The sequence below is a fragment of the Pristis pectinata genome, chromosome 40 (assembly GCF_009764475.1).
Source record: "Pristis pectinata isolate sPriPec2 chromosome 40, sPriPec2.1.pri, whole genome shotgun sequence".
Taxonomy (NCBI): Eukaryota; Metazoa; Chordata; class Chondrichthyes; order Rhinopristiformes; family Pristidae; genus Pristis; species Pristis pectinata.
The window spans coordinates 6001876-6020458 of NC_067443.1; the positions used below are offsets into that span (position 1 = coordinate 6001876).

General features: G+C 43.7%; 1 protein-coding gene across 2 annotated transcripts in view; it reads right to left on the bottom strand.

Annotated features, from left to right (window-relative positions):
- The window catches only part of itga10 (integrin, alpha 10), a 103083-nt gene extending 85068 nt beyond the window's left edge, over window positions 1-18015 (bottom strand). For both annotated transcript variants that reach the window (XR_007958771.1, XM_052045594.1), the window contains exons 1-2: window positions 17417-18015; window positions 990-1101 (exon numbers count right to left, since the gene is read on the bottom strand). Coding sequence is in view for 1 of the 2 variants with exons in the window: in XM_052045594.1 (XP_051901554.1) it covers window positions 990-1101; window positions 17417-17468 (164 nt within the window). In the remaining variant the exon portion in view is untranslated. The remainder of the gene's footprint in view (window positions 1-989; window positions 1102-17416) is intronic.
- Between the last annotated feature and the right edge of the window lie 568 nt (window positions 18016-18583).

The following is an 18583-nucleotide window of genomic DNA, read 5'->3' on the forward strand; positions in this document are numbered from 1 at the left end:
TAAAGCAGGTTCAATAAAGGAAGCAGCTGCTTCCCAGGCTTTCAGACGGAGCCTTATTCAGGGTGAGCATTTTAAGGTTTCCTGTGGGGCTAAATGTTTGGCAGCCATGTCCCTCACTTCGTACACAGGGTGACATCTGCAGGTCAGTTTCATCTGCAGACATTTCCTCCTTGTTTCCTGAAGACTTTATTCCTTGAAACGTAGATAGGACTTTATTCCTTGGAGCATAGATAGGACTTTATTCCTTGGAGCATAGAAGAATGAGGGGAGATTTGATAGAGGTTTACAAAATTATGGGGGGTATAGACAGAGTAAATGCCAGTAGGCTCTTTCCACCTAGATTAGGAGAGACAAGTACGAGAGGACATGGCTTTAGGGTGAAAGGGGAAAGGTTTAGGGAGAACTTCTTCACTCAGAGTGGTCGGGGTGTGGAACGAGCTGCCATCTGACATGGTGAATGCGGGCTCACTCTTAAGTTTTAAGAATAAATGGGATAGATACACAGACAGGAGAGGTCTGGAGGGTTATGGACTGGGTGCAGGTTAATGGCACTAACAGAATAAAGTTTCGGCACAGACTAGAAGGGCTGAATGGCCTGTTTTCTGTGCTATAGTGTTCTATGATTCTATGGTTCTTTGGGCTTTTCAATAGACATCGCCTTCTCTCTGGTACCTTGTCCAAATTGGTGCTCTTAGTGCTTAAGGCCAGATGCCAAGAAGCTAACTGATTACTGAAGGAGTGTATTTGTCCAAATCCACACACAAGTAGAAGGGTCACTGGATAATGAAAAAGTAGGAACCCTGCCTGCAATTTTTGCTTCCTAAGCTACTGGTTTGTTCTCCCATCTGATTCAGCATAGCCAGGGACATGATACAGAACTTACCTGCATGTAATTCTCTGTACACGGTGAAAAAGATAAAAATAAAAGTGCCTAAAGGATTTCAAGATTGACTGAAGCAAATTTGAAACTAAATGATTTGCAAACTTACCATTTCTGACCCTCTGCTTCCTGTTGCTGAACTTTATACCCAAACTGACCTTTCTTTGGTCCTTTGAAGGTTCTGGCTTCTTTGACATTGACATTGAATGAGTCACTGAAGCCTGTCAAAGCAGATATGGGATGGTTAGATACAGAATAAGACGTCAACTCTACACTGTCCCATCTAACACTCCTAGGGTCATGGCGAGTTGGATACAGAGTAGAGTTCCCTTCATACTGTCCTGCCACCTACTCCCAGGACAGGGACAACACGGGTTAGGTACAGAGTGTTACACCCTCTACAATATCCTGTCACAGGTTCCCAGGACAAGACAGCACGGATTAGATAGTGAAGCACACCCTACACTGTCCCATCACGCACTCCTGTGACTGGAGTAGCACAGGTTACAATCAGAGTAAAGTTGCCTTTACACTGTCCTATCAAACCATTCCAGGCTAGATACAGCATAGTTTTAGCTACAAAGTGAAACACCGTCTGTATTGTCCTGTCACACGGTCCCAGGGCAGGGACAGCATCTGGTGCAGTGGTGATGGGGGTGGAGGGGGAGGCGGGTCAGTCAGGGGGGAATCTCCTGGTTGGTTTGTTCCTGGACCTGGCCAAGGTGGCCATTCATTCATGGGTCCAGGTGTGGCGGGTAGTCGGGGGTTCTGCCCGAGCTGATTCCCTGCCCTGCTTCCGGGGTTACATCCGCGCCCGTGTGTCCCTGGAGAAGGAACACGCAGTTTCCACAGGAACAAGGGGGGGCCTTCCGGGACTGGTGGGCACCACAGGGGCTCGAGTGTGCTCTGGATAGAGGTGACCGAGTTGTAATTTGAAGTTATTGACTGGAAATAGAGTGAATAGTGAAATATTGCAGTATTGTAATGATGTGATGCTGTAATCACTGAATAAGCTTCTTTTGAAAAAGGACGTAAAAGGGCAGGGACAGCATGGGTTAGGTACAGAATATAGCTCCCTCTACACTATCCCATCACACACTTCCAGAGCAGAAACAACATTGGACACAGGAAGAAGCACCCTCTAAGCTGTCTCATCACATGGTCCCAGGGCAGGAACAGCATGGGTTAGATGCAGAATAAAGCTCCCTCTGCACTGCCCACCACAGACTCCCAAATATAAAAGAAAAAAACAAACAGAAATAAAAGTAAAAAAAAATCCTGGAAACACTCAGCAGGTCAAGCAGCAACTGTGGAGAGAGAAGAAGAGTTCACATATGGAATGAGCTACCAGACGAAGTGGTTGAGGTAGGTACAATAGTATCATTTTAAAAAGTACTTAGATAGGTACATGGAGAGGAGGGGCTTGGAGGGATATGGGCTGAACACAGGAAATTGGGACTAGCTGGGTGGCATGGACTGGCAAGGGCCTGTATTCATGCTGTATTGCTCTATAACTCTACTTCAAGCTAAAGACCCTGCATCTTTTTTCATTATTTATGCTGCCTGATCTGCTGAGTGATTCTGAAGTTTTCTGTTACTTCAGGCTTCCAGCATCTGCAGTTTTAGGATTTGCATTCACCACAAGGTAAACAGGTTTGATATAAGGTTACCTCAAACGCATTTTGGCTTAATGAACTATGAGAGATTTCCTCTCTGAGGAATGTTGTTGCATAATCCGACCCAAATTTGAAATAGGGAAGCACTTATTAAATTGTTATCTGACCAATATAAGAAATCATTCATTGCACTTGGTGCCAAACATCTCAGCTCAGAGCATCACTGCAGTTCCTCAAGGCATTGTCCATGATGCAACCAGTGACTTTCCCTCCTTCAGAAATGGGAATGTCCTCTGATGACTGTGACACGTTCACTTATTTGGATCTGCTCTGATAATGAAGCAGCCTGTGTCAGCATGGAGCGAGACCTGGGCAATACTCAGGTATGGGCTGATAAGTAGCATGTAACATGCTATTCTTGGGCCAGGCAATGACTATCTTCAACAAGATAGTCTAACCACCTCTTCAACAACATTCCCATCTAGTCTCCCACTACCAACATTCCGTGGTCACCAGAGGTATAACCAGGTTAGCCACATAAATACCGTGGCTACAAGACCAGATCAGAGCTGAATATTTTGCGGCGAGTGACTCACCTCTTGACTCCCCAAAGCCTTTGCACCATCTATATGGCATAAGTCAGGAGTGTGATTGCATACTCTCCGTTTGTCTGGGTGAGTGCAGTTCCAGCAACACTCCAGAAGCTCAGAACCCTTGAGGACAATGCAGCCCTTTGACTGGCACTGAATCACCAACCCAAACATTCACCCCCTCTCCGCCATCTCCGCTGCTGTGCTTATCTTCAGGATGTACTTCACCAATTTAACAAGGCTTTCCTCCTCAGTGACACCAAAGCTCTGATCTATTTAGTGCCTTTCATCACCTCTGGATCATTCAACTGTGCACGATGAGGTTTGAAGGAATGCTCAGCTGCATTCCACAATATATATTTTAAAAACCAATTCACAAACTGTGTCGTCCTAACCACTACAGTCTCTGAGCCAGTCAGAAAGATCAACAGGTTGGAAAGTTTTAAGCTCACTTAGGGAAAATAACCAACTGGGAGAGTCCAATTACACTTTCCTTCGCTCAGCTCCTTGCAAGAGGATTTTTAAATGGGAGCCGTTGTTTGTCAGAGGAAGTTTACTGTTAGCAATAACCTGGCAAGCCACACTGTGAGGGGGTTGCAAGGCTTCAGGAAGTCTCTCTTGAAAGAGCAGGCCGTTACTGTACTTAAAGAGCGGGTCCCTGAAGGGACGAAAAGCCACCTACACCTATGACGAAGTTGGAACTTTCATTGTAATTGTGAAAACAAATCTGTTTCCTGCAAGTGCGCTGCATCCACAGCTTTGTTTCATTCTCTTTCTCCCAGCCTTCCTCTCAGATTCAGGGTAGTTTATTGTCGTGTACACCAGGGTGCAATGAAATTAGATGAGATCTCTTTATTAGTCACATGTACATCGAAACACACAGTGAAATGCATCCTTTTGCGTAGAGTGTTCTGGGGGCAGCCCGCAAGTGTCGCCACGCTTCCGGCACCAACATAGCACACCCGCAACTTCCTAACCCGTACGTCTTTGGAATGTGGGAGGAAACCGGAGCACCCGGAGGAAACCCACACAGACACGGGGAGAACGTACAAACCCCTTACAGACAGCGGCTGGAATTGAACCCAAGTCACTGGCGCTGTAAAGCGTTATGCTAACCACTACACTACCATGCCTGCCCATTCCTTGCTGGAGTGAAGCTCACAGGATAGTATACGTGGTGATAATAAATATAATAAATACAGCAACGAGGGCAACGCAACAGAATGGTGCAAAGATTGTCGTGCAATCTGAAGTAGTGCAAACAGAAATCTAAAGTGACAATAACAGAATTAATAACGGAGGTAGAATTAAGATGGCAGCATCACCAGGAAGGAGATCTGAAATAGGTGACTGGCTCAGATAGCAGTGGGGAAGAAGCTGTTCTTAAGTCTGGTTGTCTGGGCTTTCAAGCTGCTATATCTTCCCCCAGGAGGTAGAAGAGAGAAAAGGGAATGTCAGTGTGGCAGGCATCCTTGACGATACTATTGGCCTTCTTGAAGCAGGTGGACTGGATGGAAGGAAATGACTTGCCAGTGATGGACTGGGCAGTGTTAACCATTCTCCACAGGACTTTGACACAATAACTCACGCTTAGGTAAGGTTCCGGGGACATCACCTAACCCCTGACCGTGCAGGCACTGTGGCTGATCCCTGGTCTCTGTACATTCCCTGCCTGGAGTGGGAGCTGGTGTACTTCAACTGTAGGACCTGCTAATTGGCTGACACGAGCTGATACACCGGAGAGGGATCAAAACAGGAACTCTCCCACTCACCAGAGAATCTCAATAACATAGAAGGCTGGGATACTCAGCAGTAACAGACATAATAGCTAGCACATGTCCGAAGCCCTAACATCTACATGCACACAATCAAACAAATCAGTAGCATTTGCTGGGATAAATAGGTTAACCATGGCACAAAGTCTGATGAGAAGAGATCCCCACGGATCAAGGATCAAATGTGGGACAGCTCTGGTGTCCCAAATTCAACATCACACCAAGCAGGGCACTCCCTGGCTGGCCGCCATGGCTACAGAAGTTAAAACCTCTCACACTCACAACAGAGAGCAAAATACAAAGTGCTGGAGGAACTCAACTGGTCAGGCAGCTTCCGTGGAGGAAATGGATAGTCGACATTTCGGGCCGAGACCCATCACCTGGACATACTAACAACAGAGCATGTTACCAAGCAAAGAAAGTCTGTGGGGTGGGAGTGAGAAGGGGGGAGTGTAAATTGTGTGAAAGGCTCAGTGTGCAGGAGGAGAAATGGTTTATTCCACAATTTGATATGAAGAATGATTTTGGCTGTGAAATACTTGGTCTCCTTTGGGAAGAGCACATAAAACAATGAAGCATCTTTCAGGAATTCTAACAATCCCTGCTGCAGTGTGCATGTGTGGATGTCGGGTGTCTTAAAGCAATAACTGGTGTCTCACAGTCACCAGAAGGATAAGTTCATGAAGGATGGTACCTGTTTATCTGTAGCCCAGTAAGAAACAGACAGGGAAAATGAAGGGAACAAACATACAGATGAAAAGCTTTTTCCGGCAGTAACTTTTAAAAGAATGGGAATGAGCACTGCCAGCAATGCCTGTGCTACTCAGTTATCTTAACTTTATTAGCATGACTCTTTCCCAGCTGGTTCTGATTGCCAGAGATCGACTGTGCCTGAATGTGGCCAATTCCCCTTAAGTGAGACATTTCTTGATTCCTTGCCCCTTTTGAATAGAATTGAGAAATTGTGACATTTGACAAATTCTCTATTATTCTGCAGGTGTCTGGCCAAATTGACTGGAGGACTGAAAGCCCATCTACTACCTGAATTTTACTAGCCGAAGTCAGGGCTAGATGTCACGTGACTTCAGGAGGGGGAAGGAGGGCCAATCTACATTGGGAGATTGGCGGTGGAGAGGGTCAGCAGATTTAAATTCCTGGGTGTTAACATGTCACAATGACCTGTCCTGGGCCCAGCACATAGATGTAATCACAAGGAAGTAGCGCCAGCGGCTTTCCTTTCTTAGAAGGTTTAAGGAGGTTGTCACCGAACACTAACAAACCTCTACAGAGGTACTGTTGAAAATATCCTGACTGGTTGCATCATGGTCTGGTGTGGCAATTCGATTGTACAGGAATGTAAGAAGCTGCAAAGAGTAGTGGACTCAGCCTAATACATCACAGGCACATCCCTCCTCACCATCGGTGGTATCTACATGATGCACTGACTCAAGAAGGCAACATTTATCATCAAAGATCCCCACCATCTTCTCGCAGCTCCCATCAGGCAGGAGGTACAGAAGCCTGAAGTCCCACACCGCCAGGTTCAGGAACAGCTATTTCCCTTCAACCATTTGGTTCACAAACCAACCTGCACAACCTCAGTATAACAACAATATAACCACTTTGCACAATGGACTTTTTCCTTGTTCTAATTGTGTTCTTTCTTGTATAATTTATGTTTTTCTTGTGAATGTTGCATCTCTAATGCTCTGTGCCTGTGATGCTGCTGCAAGCAAGTTTTTCATTGCACCTGTGCACACATGGACTTGTGCAGATGACAATAAATTCGATTTTGACTTTTTGACCGTGACCTTATGGCTACTTAAACAGGGCTAGACAATCTCAAATCCAGTGCAAGCTCTGGCCATTCCTAATCAATAACCTGACCAAGTGGCATCAAGACAAATGTGTGAACATAAATCTGTAGTTCACCCTGTCATCTAGATTCAGCCAGTGGGGCTCTGCATTGTAACCTATGGGTGAAGGAAGGGAAAATCAACCTTCATGAAAGCACCCAAATTGACGGCAGATGGGAATAAGATTGGGTTCAGTCACCCATCTCCAATTGGAATGCCGCTTTGTGGGAATTGTGCAGAGAGAAATTCATTGGCTTGTCACTACCACTCAATAAAGCAGTATTCCACGAGTTGTTTCCTGGGACAGACTCTATTTGTTGCTGGGAGGCCATTAACTTGGTGGAAAGCCCCTATGCTCCGTCAAAGTCTGCCAGTCTTCCAGCAGCAGGAAATATCCATCAACGAGTGCTGCTAACCATGACACCAATGAGTCTGCGGTTCCCAAATTGGTCACCTCAGAACCCACAATAGTGGAGTGGAAGCAAGTTATCCTTGATCCAGAAGGAGTGCCTAAGAAGAAGAAGGGATACTCGCTGTGGGACACACCCAAGCAGGACCTTAGTGGGGGCGAGCCCACTGTGTAAGGTTGCCCCCATCAAACCCCTGCACAAAGTGTGCAAGAGGACATGATCTATGTTGTCTTTGTACCATGATCAGATTGCTCTGTCTATGGTTGTAGTTATTGTAATGAAAGTACTGACCATAAGTATGTAAAATATTGCTCATGTTTGTATGAATTGTGTATGTATTTTTAATAAAAATAGTTCCTATTAAATAAAGCATTATCACATTCAAGAAAAGGACTTGCTTACAATGTCTTTGAAGATCAAATAGTCACCAATATCTACTGTGTAGTCAAGTGAAAAAGTCCAAAAGCAATTGCAATGCAAGAGACTGCAGAGAGGAGTAGACACAGCCTGGTCCATCACGGGCACAGCCCTCCACACCATTGACAGCATCTACATGAGGCGCTGCCTCAAGAAGGCAACATCCGTGATAAAGAATCTCCATTATCCTCTTCTCACTGCTACCATCCAGCAGGAGGTACAGGAGCCTGAAGTCACACACCAACAGGTTCAAAAACAGCTACTTTCTTACAACCATCGGGTTCTATTTTCCTACAATCCTAATCCTACCTCAGCAATGGACCACTACGGACCAGCCTTTACAGTACCATAGACTTGTCTCTGACTGGTTTTTTTTGCACTAATGTCTTGTTTTGCAGTCTTTTTTCTTGCTTAATTTATGTTTTGTATGCTGTCTGAATCTACGTGCCTGTGATGCTGCTGCAAGCAAAGTTTTCATTGTACCTGTACCTCACTGTACTTGCGCATACGACAATAAACTTGACTGTGTTCGAAGATCAGGCACTCAGGTAAGATACTGATAGTGCTGACCAGCTCAGGGACTGCAGGCAGCAGAAGATAAAGCCCTCAAAAGAGGGGAGAACAGAGGAGAAAATAACTGAAATGTGAGCAACTCTCTCATAATCTTAGGGCACCCCCAAGTGTTTCACAGCTAATTAAATACTTCTGTAGGAATACACACTGCCAAAAACATGAACGTCACAAACAGAAATGGGAACAATAACTAAAGGCTAGAAATTTATCCTCTGCTTCCAGGAGCCGAGTTCAAAGTACATATGCTACTATACTGCACTTTCAGTACAGGCAATTGAGAATAAAGTTCAGATGTTTTAATTAGGCTCAGCAGACATTTTAATCTTTAATAATTTTGATAGATAAAATCAATATCTAGTTTGGGCACTTGTTTTAACTTTTTTTGATCTGGAAGGCACAGTGGCACAGCTAGGAGAGCCACTGCCTCACAGCTCCAGTTACCTAGGTTCAATCCTGACCGCCGGTGCTGTGTGGAGTTAGCACGTTCTCCCTGTGACCATGTGGGATCCCCCCCCCCCCCCCCCCCATGCTCCGGTTTCCTCCCACGTCCCAAAGACACACAATAGGAGAATTGGCAAATCACCCCTGGTGTGATGGGGATGTGGGGAAAGTAAAATGGGATTAGTTAGGATTCATGTAAAAGGGTGCTTGATTGTCGGTGTGGATTCGATGGGCTGAAGGACCTGTTTCCCTTCTATATCTAAAGATATATAATTAAAAACTAGAGAAACAAAGGACTGAAGATGCTGGAATGTCTAGATGAAAAACATGACGATGCTGGAGGAACTCAGCAGGCCAGGCAGCATCCATGGAGAAAAGCAGGCGGTCAACGTTTCGGGTCAGGACCCTCCTTCTGGACTGAAGATAGGAAAAGGGGTAACCCAATATATAGGAGGGAAAAGCAAAGCAGTGATAGGTGGACAAAAGAGGGGAGGTGGGGTGGCACAGGGTGGTGATAGGTAGATGCAGATAAGAGATAGTGATAGGCAGGTGCGGGGGAGGAGGGGAGAGCAGATCCACCAGGGGATGGATCAAAGGAGGAAAAAAGGGTGGAAAAAAGAGAGAGAGGCTAGGAAAGAGAAGAAAAAGCATGGTTGGGGGGGGGGTTGTGGTGGGTGGGGGGGGAGTTGAGGGGATTACTTAAAGTGGGAGAATTCAATGTCCGTGCTGTTTTCTACCCTTTTTTCCTCTTTACCTTTGACCCATCCCCCAGTGGATCTGCTCTCCCCTCCATCAGCACCATGCCCAACCCACCTCCCCTCTTTTGTCCACCTATGGCTGCTCTGCTTTTCTCTCCTATATATCGGGCTTCCCCTTTTCCTGTCTTCTGTCCTGAAGAAGGGACCTGATCCGAAACATTGACCGCCTGCTTTTCTCCACGGATGCTGCCTGGCCTGCTGAGTTCCTCCAGCATCATGGTGTTTTTCATTTATAATTTTAAAACCTCTTAAAAGAAAACAAATTCATAAATCACTAATAAAAATCTTACGGTTTTAAATCAGCATTCATTTAGGAGTTACATTATAAGAAAGTAAATTGTAAAATTACAAAGATGATCTCCTCAAGCTATTTCATTATAAAACTTGTCTGATGGTCATTCTAAAGATTTATAGTAAAATAAAACATCCTTCTGTCCCATCCATAGCTCAGTAATGAAATTTTGCATGTAAGTTAGGTTTAGCATAAGGATTGTGCACTACATTCTTAGTTTTTCTAAAACCCCCATAAGAGGCCTTCCATAGTCCAAAGCGCCCCTAATTATTGAAAATTGATAAGCGTTCATTTAGATCTATTTTTGAAATACTACACACTTGAGCGGACCTGATCAAAGTACTTTTGGTCTACCTGAACCACAAAGAGAAACTGAGGATTTCTGCACCGAATTTCTGTAGGAGACCAGCTATGATTTAAATCCGTTAGATGAATATATCCAAGAGAAAGAACCAAGTTTAGCAAGATACCAAAGAAAGATAAAGAAGCTGTGTACAATGACCAAGGATTCATTTTTTGGATACTTCTGGTGGAACAGGAAAACATTCCTTATTAATCTCCTTTGAACTAAATTTCCAAGGATGATTGCCCTGGTCATGGCAGCATCAGACATCGCTTCTACACTTTTGATAGAGAAGAAAACTGCACATTCGGTTCTTAAACTCCCTATAAATTTGACAAATGTGAATATTCCAACACGTCAGGAAGCTGCAAAGAAAAAAATTCGAAAAGATTGTAAATTTATTGCCTGGGATGAATGTATAATTACAAAGCAGCCATTGAAGCATTCGATCTAGAATGTTGCAAGATCTTAGACACTATGATAAATTAATGGGAGTTGTCACTTTAGTGCCAGCTGGAGATTTTTGTGAATACCAGTAATTCTGGTATTAAATCAGATGAATTGAAAGCTTGTAGTAAAGCATCATAAATTTTGGAAAATGTTAAGCAATTACACTTGAAAACCAATCCGTGAGTGCATTTGACAGGCGTACCACCTATGAGAGAGTTTGCTTCGGATTTACTCAAATTAGGAAATGAGGAAATCAAACAAGAAGATTCAACAGGAATGATTTCAATGAAAAACTTGGGCTAAATTGATACATCACTGGATGATTCGATGCAAGACATTTTCCTAAATGTCACTCAACACCATTCTTTCACGCAACCATTTGAATCACCATCGGTTGTGTGGAAGAGCAATTCTTGTACCAAAAAAATGACGCCATTAATAAAGACCTTCTTTCCTAGACAACTTGTACAATATAAATCTATTGACAGTTTGACAGACATTGATGAAACTATACATTTTCCTGTGGAATTTGTAAGTTCTCTGTAACCACCTGTGTGCCATCACCTAATCTTGAACTAAAAGGAGCTTCAATCATGCTACTCAGGAAATTACATCCACCAATACTATGCAAAGGCACAAGATTATCTGTTCAAAAATTACTACCACATGTAATTGAGGCTACAATAATGACTGGTAGTGCTGTTGGGGAAAATGTCTTTATCCCTTGGATACCAATTATCCCATATGATCTGCCTTCTCAATTCAAACGATTTCAGTTCCCTGTTCAACTTAGTTTTGCTATGAGCATTAAAAAGGTGCAAGGACAATCACTAAAAGTTGTTGGCCTTGATCCCGAAACTCAATGCTTTTCCCATGGTCAGCTACATGTTGGTTGTTCCAGAGCTGGAGATAAAAATATTCTATACATATTTACACCGGATTCAAAATAAAGAAATACAGTGTATTATGAAGCACTTAAACATTGAAATCAAGTATATTTACACATTGTAGCTACTTAGAGAACTTTATTAAATGTAATTTTAGTATACATATTTATTTTCAGTGTGTATGCTTTCATTGGTAACTTTAGTTAAAATACATAATTTTAACTTCCTAATTATATTATTCATGGAATAATTATATACTTAAGTTAGATTTTATTTCACTTACAAGGAGTGTTATAAAACCTGACTGCATGGAAATAAATGCAAACATCACGATTGCCTGCATAATAACCCAAACAATGCGGAGTATAGTGGCGTCTATTAATAAATTCCAATAACTAATGATGGCGTTTTTTTATTGACCTGCTTGAAGTAAAACTGACACTTATTGACAAAACTTGCTTCCTGACAAGTCTAGTTTTAACAATGCTATTTTATGGATGAATGTTCACCAAAATAATTCTCCTGGCTCTTCAAACGCTGTTATGGGTTCTATAAGTTAGCCTCCCATCCAAAGAAAAACACCTCCAATAGTGCAGCACCCCCTCAGTATAGCATTGAAAGGTCAGCCTAGATTATGTGTTCAAGTCTCTGGAGGGGTTTAAACCTATAAGACAGGAGTACGAGACTGCCACTAAGTAAAGGTTCTTATCTTAATTACTGTTTCACTAGCTTTCTACTAAAGTTGGTTATTCCACCAAATTATACAACTGAAGTCTCAACTCTTGGGAGTCGGACACAAGTATTGCTCGTCACATTAGTGACTTCCAGCACTGTTAGGACTGCTCTTTGAAGAATGGTGCGTAGACTGTGACAAAAGCCACAATGATTACTGAGCTGCACGTAAAGGAACCATGCTCTATATTAGTAGGAAGGCAGTCACAAGCTGCTCATGCCATTCAAATTAACACATCACCAACACTCAACAATAGAGTGTCTTGCAAAACAATAATATGAAAGATCTAGGCCAAAGTTAGACGTTAAAAATATAACCAGGGCCCTCAGCATTCTTGCAGCCCTCTAATCACGATGGTGTTTTTAGTGTGGGTGGGGTGAGTTCTTCCTGTGTGGGGAGAGAGGGTGTGGACAGAGATGGCTTATGACAGACCTTCTACTGTTGGAAGAGAACAAGTCTCTGTTTGATTTTTCAGCCGAGACTCACAATCCTACTCCAATTTAGCTGCGTCACCAGAAATGCCAGCAATCGCCTTTTCACCTCCATTCATTGATTACTCTCAAGGAGTAATCCAAGCTGCAATATCCTGTTTCACTCGACTACCTGGAGCTTTCCTTTAAAATAAATTTACAAGGAGAAAAAAAACATCACAGCTGTTCTGTGTGTATATTTACTTTGGTGAAACACGTGCTGAGATTCTAGTAGTGCCCTCAATTGGTGATTTATTCCTTTCCGCGAGGCACTAATGGAAAGAGTGACTAATTCTCTTCCAAAGTAAAGCATTATTTGTATAGGTGGCTGCTGCCAGATGTTTGGGAATGGTGACTTGAAAGGTGGTGCATTTTCTATGAGCCCTGAGCGAGTTCAAACATTACTGAGGTAAATGCAGTATTACTGTTTGGAGTAGGTGTGTGCCTGCAAAAGATGTTTTTTCTGAAAACCTTGTGCATGCACACACTTCCTATCCAAATTCCAGTTGTCACACTTCTATGTCAACATTTCATGCTGAAGCATTCATTGTAAACATTACTAATAGACCTGCTGTAGGCAACCAGCTTGCCTGTAACCATGCAGTTGACGCTGTAGAGTTCTTGAAGTCCATCTCCCAACACCTGTCCCCAACCTTCATATATTTATATTCATCAACTGACCATCAAACCAGCCTCCCCTCCACTCCTGCTGCCTTCGGAAAGCAGCCTACGTAATCAAGGACCCCTCACACTGTGGTCATTCTCTCTTCTCCCCTCTCCCATGGGGCAGAAGATGCAAAAGCCTGAGAGCATGAACACCATATGAACAGCTTCTATCCCACCGTTATCAAACTCTTGAACGGACCTCTCATCTGCTAAAGATGAACTCTTGATCTCCCAATCCACCTCATCATGGCCCTTGCACTTTATTTGTCTACCTGCACTGCACTTTCTCTGTAACTGCAGGACTATATTCTGCATTCTGTTTTCTTTTCACTACTTTGATCTAATTATGTATGGAATGATCATAGAACAGTACAGCACAATACAGGTCCTTCGGCACACAATGTTGTGCTGACCTTTAAACCTCGCCTAAGACTATCTAACCCCTTCCTCCCACATATCCCTCTATTTTAAATTCCTCCATATGCTTATCTAGTAATCTCTTGAATCTGACCAATGTACCTGCCTCCACCACCGCCCCAGGTAGGGCATTCCACGCCCCAACCACTCTCTGGGTAAAAAACCTTCCTCTGATATCTCCCTTAAACTTCCCACCCATTACTTTAAAGCCATGCCCTCTTGTATTGAGCATTGGTGCCCTGGGAAAGAGGCACTGGCTGTCTATTCCTCTTAATATTTTGTACACCTCTATCATGTCTCCTCTCATCTTCCTTCCCTCCAAAGAGGAAAGCTCTATCTCCCTTCGTCTCTCCTCATAATGCATACTCTCTAAACCAGGCAGCATCCTGGTAAATCTCTTCTGCACCCTTTCCAACGCTTCACATCCTGAACGATCTGTCTGGATGCCACACAAAACGAAAGCTTTTCACAGTATCTTGGTATGTGTGACAATAAACCAATACCAATAACACTGCAGCACTTCTGAGCATTGTATCTTTTGGAAGAGCTTTCCACAAACTTTGTTCTCACCACTCCCTCGACTGGTGGGGAGAGAAAATTAATAAACCAGGCAGCGTTCCTGTTCCTAGATCATTTTACTGCACAGTTGTCTGCGCACATCTGGTGTGATCAGGGCCAGGATCAGCTTAATATGAAAAGCTCCGTGAAATGTTAGCTCTCTCTCTTTCCACCCCTCCGCCCTGCTCTCTCCCCCCCTCCCCCACAGACACTGCCTGCCCCGCTGAGTGTTGTCTGCTTTTGTTTCAGGCTTTCGGTACCCACAGTAACATTCAATGGACCCTGTGTTCCTGAGGTCAGCAGCTCTGGGTCAGCACGCAAACTATGAAAGGCACACAGCCACTATAGCACATGGGCATCTTTCCCAGTCGCAACACCAGTGTGACAAAGGAGGGGAAGACAATCAAAGAACAGGGACTTCATGTGAAATCACAAAATTAATTCCATCATGTAACAAGTTAGACACAGCCTCATTTATTTTTTTCCACAGCACTGATGGAGAATGAAAGGTAGTGCTGCTCACACACATTATATTCACCTGTGTCTTCAGCTGCACCACTACTGGGCAGTAGTCAGTATCCTCACCCTGGAGGTCACAGTCAAGTGGAGTTTATTGTCATGTGCACAAGTTCGGTGAGGTACAGGTACAATGAAAAACTTGCTTGCAGCAACATCACAGGCATGTAGGTTCAGACAACACACAGAACATACATTATACAAGGCAGTAAGAAAAAGATTGTGCAAAACAAAGAATTAGTGCAAAATAAAACACAATCAGAGACAAGTCTGTAGTAGAGCAAGGGTTGGGTTAGGGTTGTGCATGTTGGTTCAAGAACCTGATGGTTGTAGGAAAATAGCTGTTCCTGAACCTGGTGGTGTGAGACTACAGGCTTCTGTACCTTCTGCCCAACGGTAGCAGCGAGAAGAAGGCATGACACAGATGGTGGGGATCCTTGATGATAGATGCCACCTTCTTGAGGCAGTGCTTTCTGTACTGTCAATGGTGGGGAGGGCTATGCCAGTGATGGAGCGGGCTGTGTCCACTGTTGACCAAAACCTAACTGGACCTACTCCATCAATAGTACAAATACTATAGAAGAGCAAAGAACAGAGGCAAAGCTTTGGTCCTTGCCTCAGCATTTCACATCAGCAACCACAAAACACATGTCCATCCCAATTTCTTAAGATACAACACAACCTAGCCCCAGATGTGAATTACAACTGCACCTTGATCTGCCACGTGCATCTCTGAGAAACAGGTGCGAAAACCAGGAGTCGGGTGAACATAACGCAAAAGGTCACCTCAATGAGCTGGGATGCAGATGCACAGATACGTTGCACCTCAGCAGCGACTCTGGTCTATTCAACAGGTGGGCACTTGCTTGGGTCGCATGCTCTTGTTTCATATACCCGGAAGCCATGCTGCATCCCATGAAGTGCGCTTTCACTGGAACTCAGTGGTTACAAAAACTAGTCAATACTGTACCCCAAAACCCCACCCACCCCACCCAACCCTGTCTTATCTAATCCCTCCCTGCTCTCCCCCAACAGCCCTCCCTCTGCCAACCCTGCTGGCCACCAAAACATTCACTAACATGAAGCTACATATGCAGAGGTAATTCACATGATGAACCAACAGGACAGAAAATCTTAGTGAGGCTTCCACCACATTGTCTGGTCTCCCCAAAACCATTTTGGACTTCCACCCAAATCCTTGTGGGAGAGGACAGCGGAGAAAAGCATGGGATGAAACCATCGTCCAGCATAAACAGCTAACTTTCCAACCCAACTGTGAAGCAACCCAACTTTGAAATGGGGTTTAAATTACGGAGGAACGGGGCATGGTCACAGCTGCCACTTGATGCATAATAGAGTTCTGCAGGGTGTGACCCCAGCAATTGCTGATCCAACTCTCCCAACATAGCAGTTCAGACTCTTGATGATGTTACCTCTCTTATTAGCTTATTCAGCTAATGTCAGCCTGGACCTACAATTATTGGTCCAAACAAATGAGTTCTTACAAGATTTCACTGGTGGTGCAGTGCTTACTGGATGGATTTCTCACTGGGATCATTTTGGCAGCTCCGCCTCCAGTCCTCTACCAATGAAAAGGTCAGGTGTATCAATTTTATGGAAAGACTGTTGTCTAAGTCACAAATGTGCTGCAACTTCTATATCAGGCTTTTACTGGGACACCATCTAAATCAATGCAGCAGTCCAATGACGCAATTAGCCATCAGCAATCATTCAACTGCACCCAAAGAATTCAAAACAAACTGTGTGTCAGAACTGGCTGGTTCTGAAGCATGGTCATCATTTACTCAGTTTTGCCTCTATCCACAGATGCTGCCCAACTGGCTGAACATTTCCAGCATTCTTTTTTACTTCAGATCTCCAGCATTTGCTCCATTCTGTACCTCACAGTTCCAGCATCGTGGTTTTTCTTCCTTCAGTTCTCATTCATTGCCCGTCTACACAGATCAGCTGCAATTAACAAGACTTCAGTACGCTCCCTCAGCTGCATCAACACCAGATGTATCACTCAAGCTCGCTTGCCACCACCCCATCACGGAGATTCCTTTTGTCCTCTCTACCGTCCTCCACTGAAACTTAAAACATACCTGTCTTTAAACTTTTCCTAGGTCTGATTTTTCGGCACAGCTTTGTGGGCCAAAAGGCCTGAATTGTGCTGTAATTGTTCTATGATGCTCCCAGATGCTGCTTGACCTGCTAAGTATTTCCAGCATTTCCTGTTTTATTTCAGATTTCCATCATCTGCAAGTTCTTGCTTTTAAATTATGCATCTGCTTATCCAAATTCTACTCATTTGATTGATAGCTTCACTGACCATATCTCTACAAACAGTTTAACCCATTGAGCCCAGCCCCAGTCAGCATGGAGGTACTCACTATCTCCCTTTGCTTCAACTGCTTGTTCACATAACATTTTAAATAAAAAATAGCTTTTATCCCTGAGGGAAAAAAATAAGGAAAACTTGAAAAGTGAAAGAATGTAACATTAATCAGATTACTACAGAACTGTTTGACTTTTTTATTGCGTCTACTTGGGAAATTACATTAGGGAAATGAGCCAGCTAGCGCAGGTAGGTTCCTTACTACGAGAGCCCCTTCATTTTTATTCTTTCCTTATCTGAGAGAAAAAGTACTCAGATAAGAATATGAATGGTAGAAAGGGGATGTTAGAAGTAAACAGGAAAATGAGGAAGGCAGAGAAGGGGAGAGATTTGACAGCACAGAGTGCAATAGAGACAAAAAAATCCTTACCTTTCCATAGAACGAGTAGGTAGAGGATAACTGAGCATCTGTTTAACTCCATGACCACAAACAAACATTAGATCGGAAGACAGCAGCAGGAATGTCGCACACAGCCCCAGATCTCTCAGTCCCTCCAGCACTCCTGAAGAAATGCAGCGATCTGTCGTGTTTATGCCCCTACCTCATGCAGCACAGGGTGTGCTGGGCACAGGGAGCTAGGTGTTTACAGGAACAGCAGCACGATTGTGCAAGGCCTTGAGGTTATTTTAAGTTCCTTTTTCCATCACTTTTCTCACCGTATGTTTGAACTTTTCTCTAAATAAATAAAAATTCCCACATAGGTGTTTTAATTTTGTTTTTTCCAATGCTATTTGCTTGCTGTCTATTCCTCTCCACAGTCCTATATGCCTTCTCCCTCTTTCTCTGTCATTCTGCAAACATATTTATAATTCCCTATCTATTTTACTAAACAAACATATTTCTCTCTGATGCTGTATTTCTTTCTGTATATTCTGTGCATACACTTTAGGTATTTCCCCCTTCTACTTAAACCATGTCCCTATCTTTCTCCCTTCCTCTCAGTTACTGTCACATTTCCTAATCCCTAACCGAACGCAGCAAAGAGTTTTGAGATATGTTCCAGACTATTTTACATCACCCACTTTATACACAGCCTGTGGTCTCAGTGCATAAACACAGCCCCTCCCACGGGCAGAGCAAAGTTACACTCCATCCAGTCACCGTCTCTGAAATTTTCTGCTCCTGGGCTGTTTGTCCAAGATCTTCTGGCCCACCGCCTTGAAAGTGCAGACTCTCTCATTACTTACAGAGGACACTTAAAGAGAGATTATATTTTTAATCTTTTAATTTCAGTTCTGCACCAGATCTTATAAATGTGCTAAAAAAAAGTACTTTGGTACCTTCTTATCATATGGTGACAGCAGCAACTTATACACTTGATTTCCAGCTCTTGAAACCAGATTGTGGCATCTGGTATGGCTGTGCAAATGTTTGCCACATGCCCATGAAAAGACTGCAGAAGGCAGCCGTTGGTGTTATGTTCCTTGCTTGACTTTCTTCTCTGCAGTTACAACTGGGACAAGTTTCCACAAGAGCAAACCAGCCTCCCCTCCATCAACTCTGTCTACACTTCCCACTACCTCAGAAAAGCAGCCA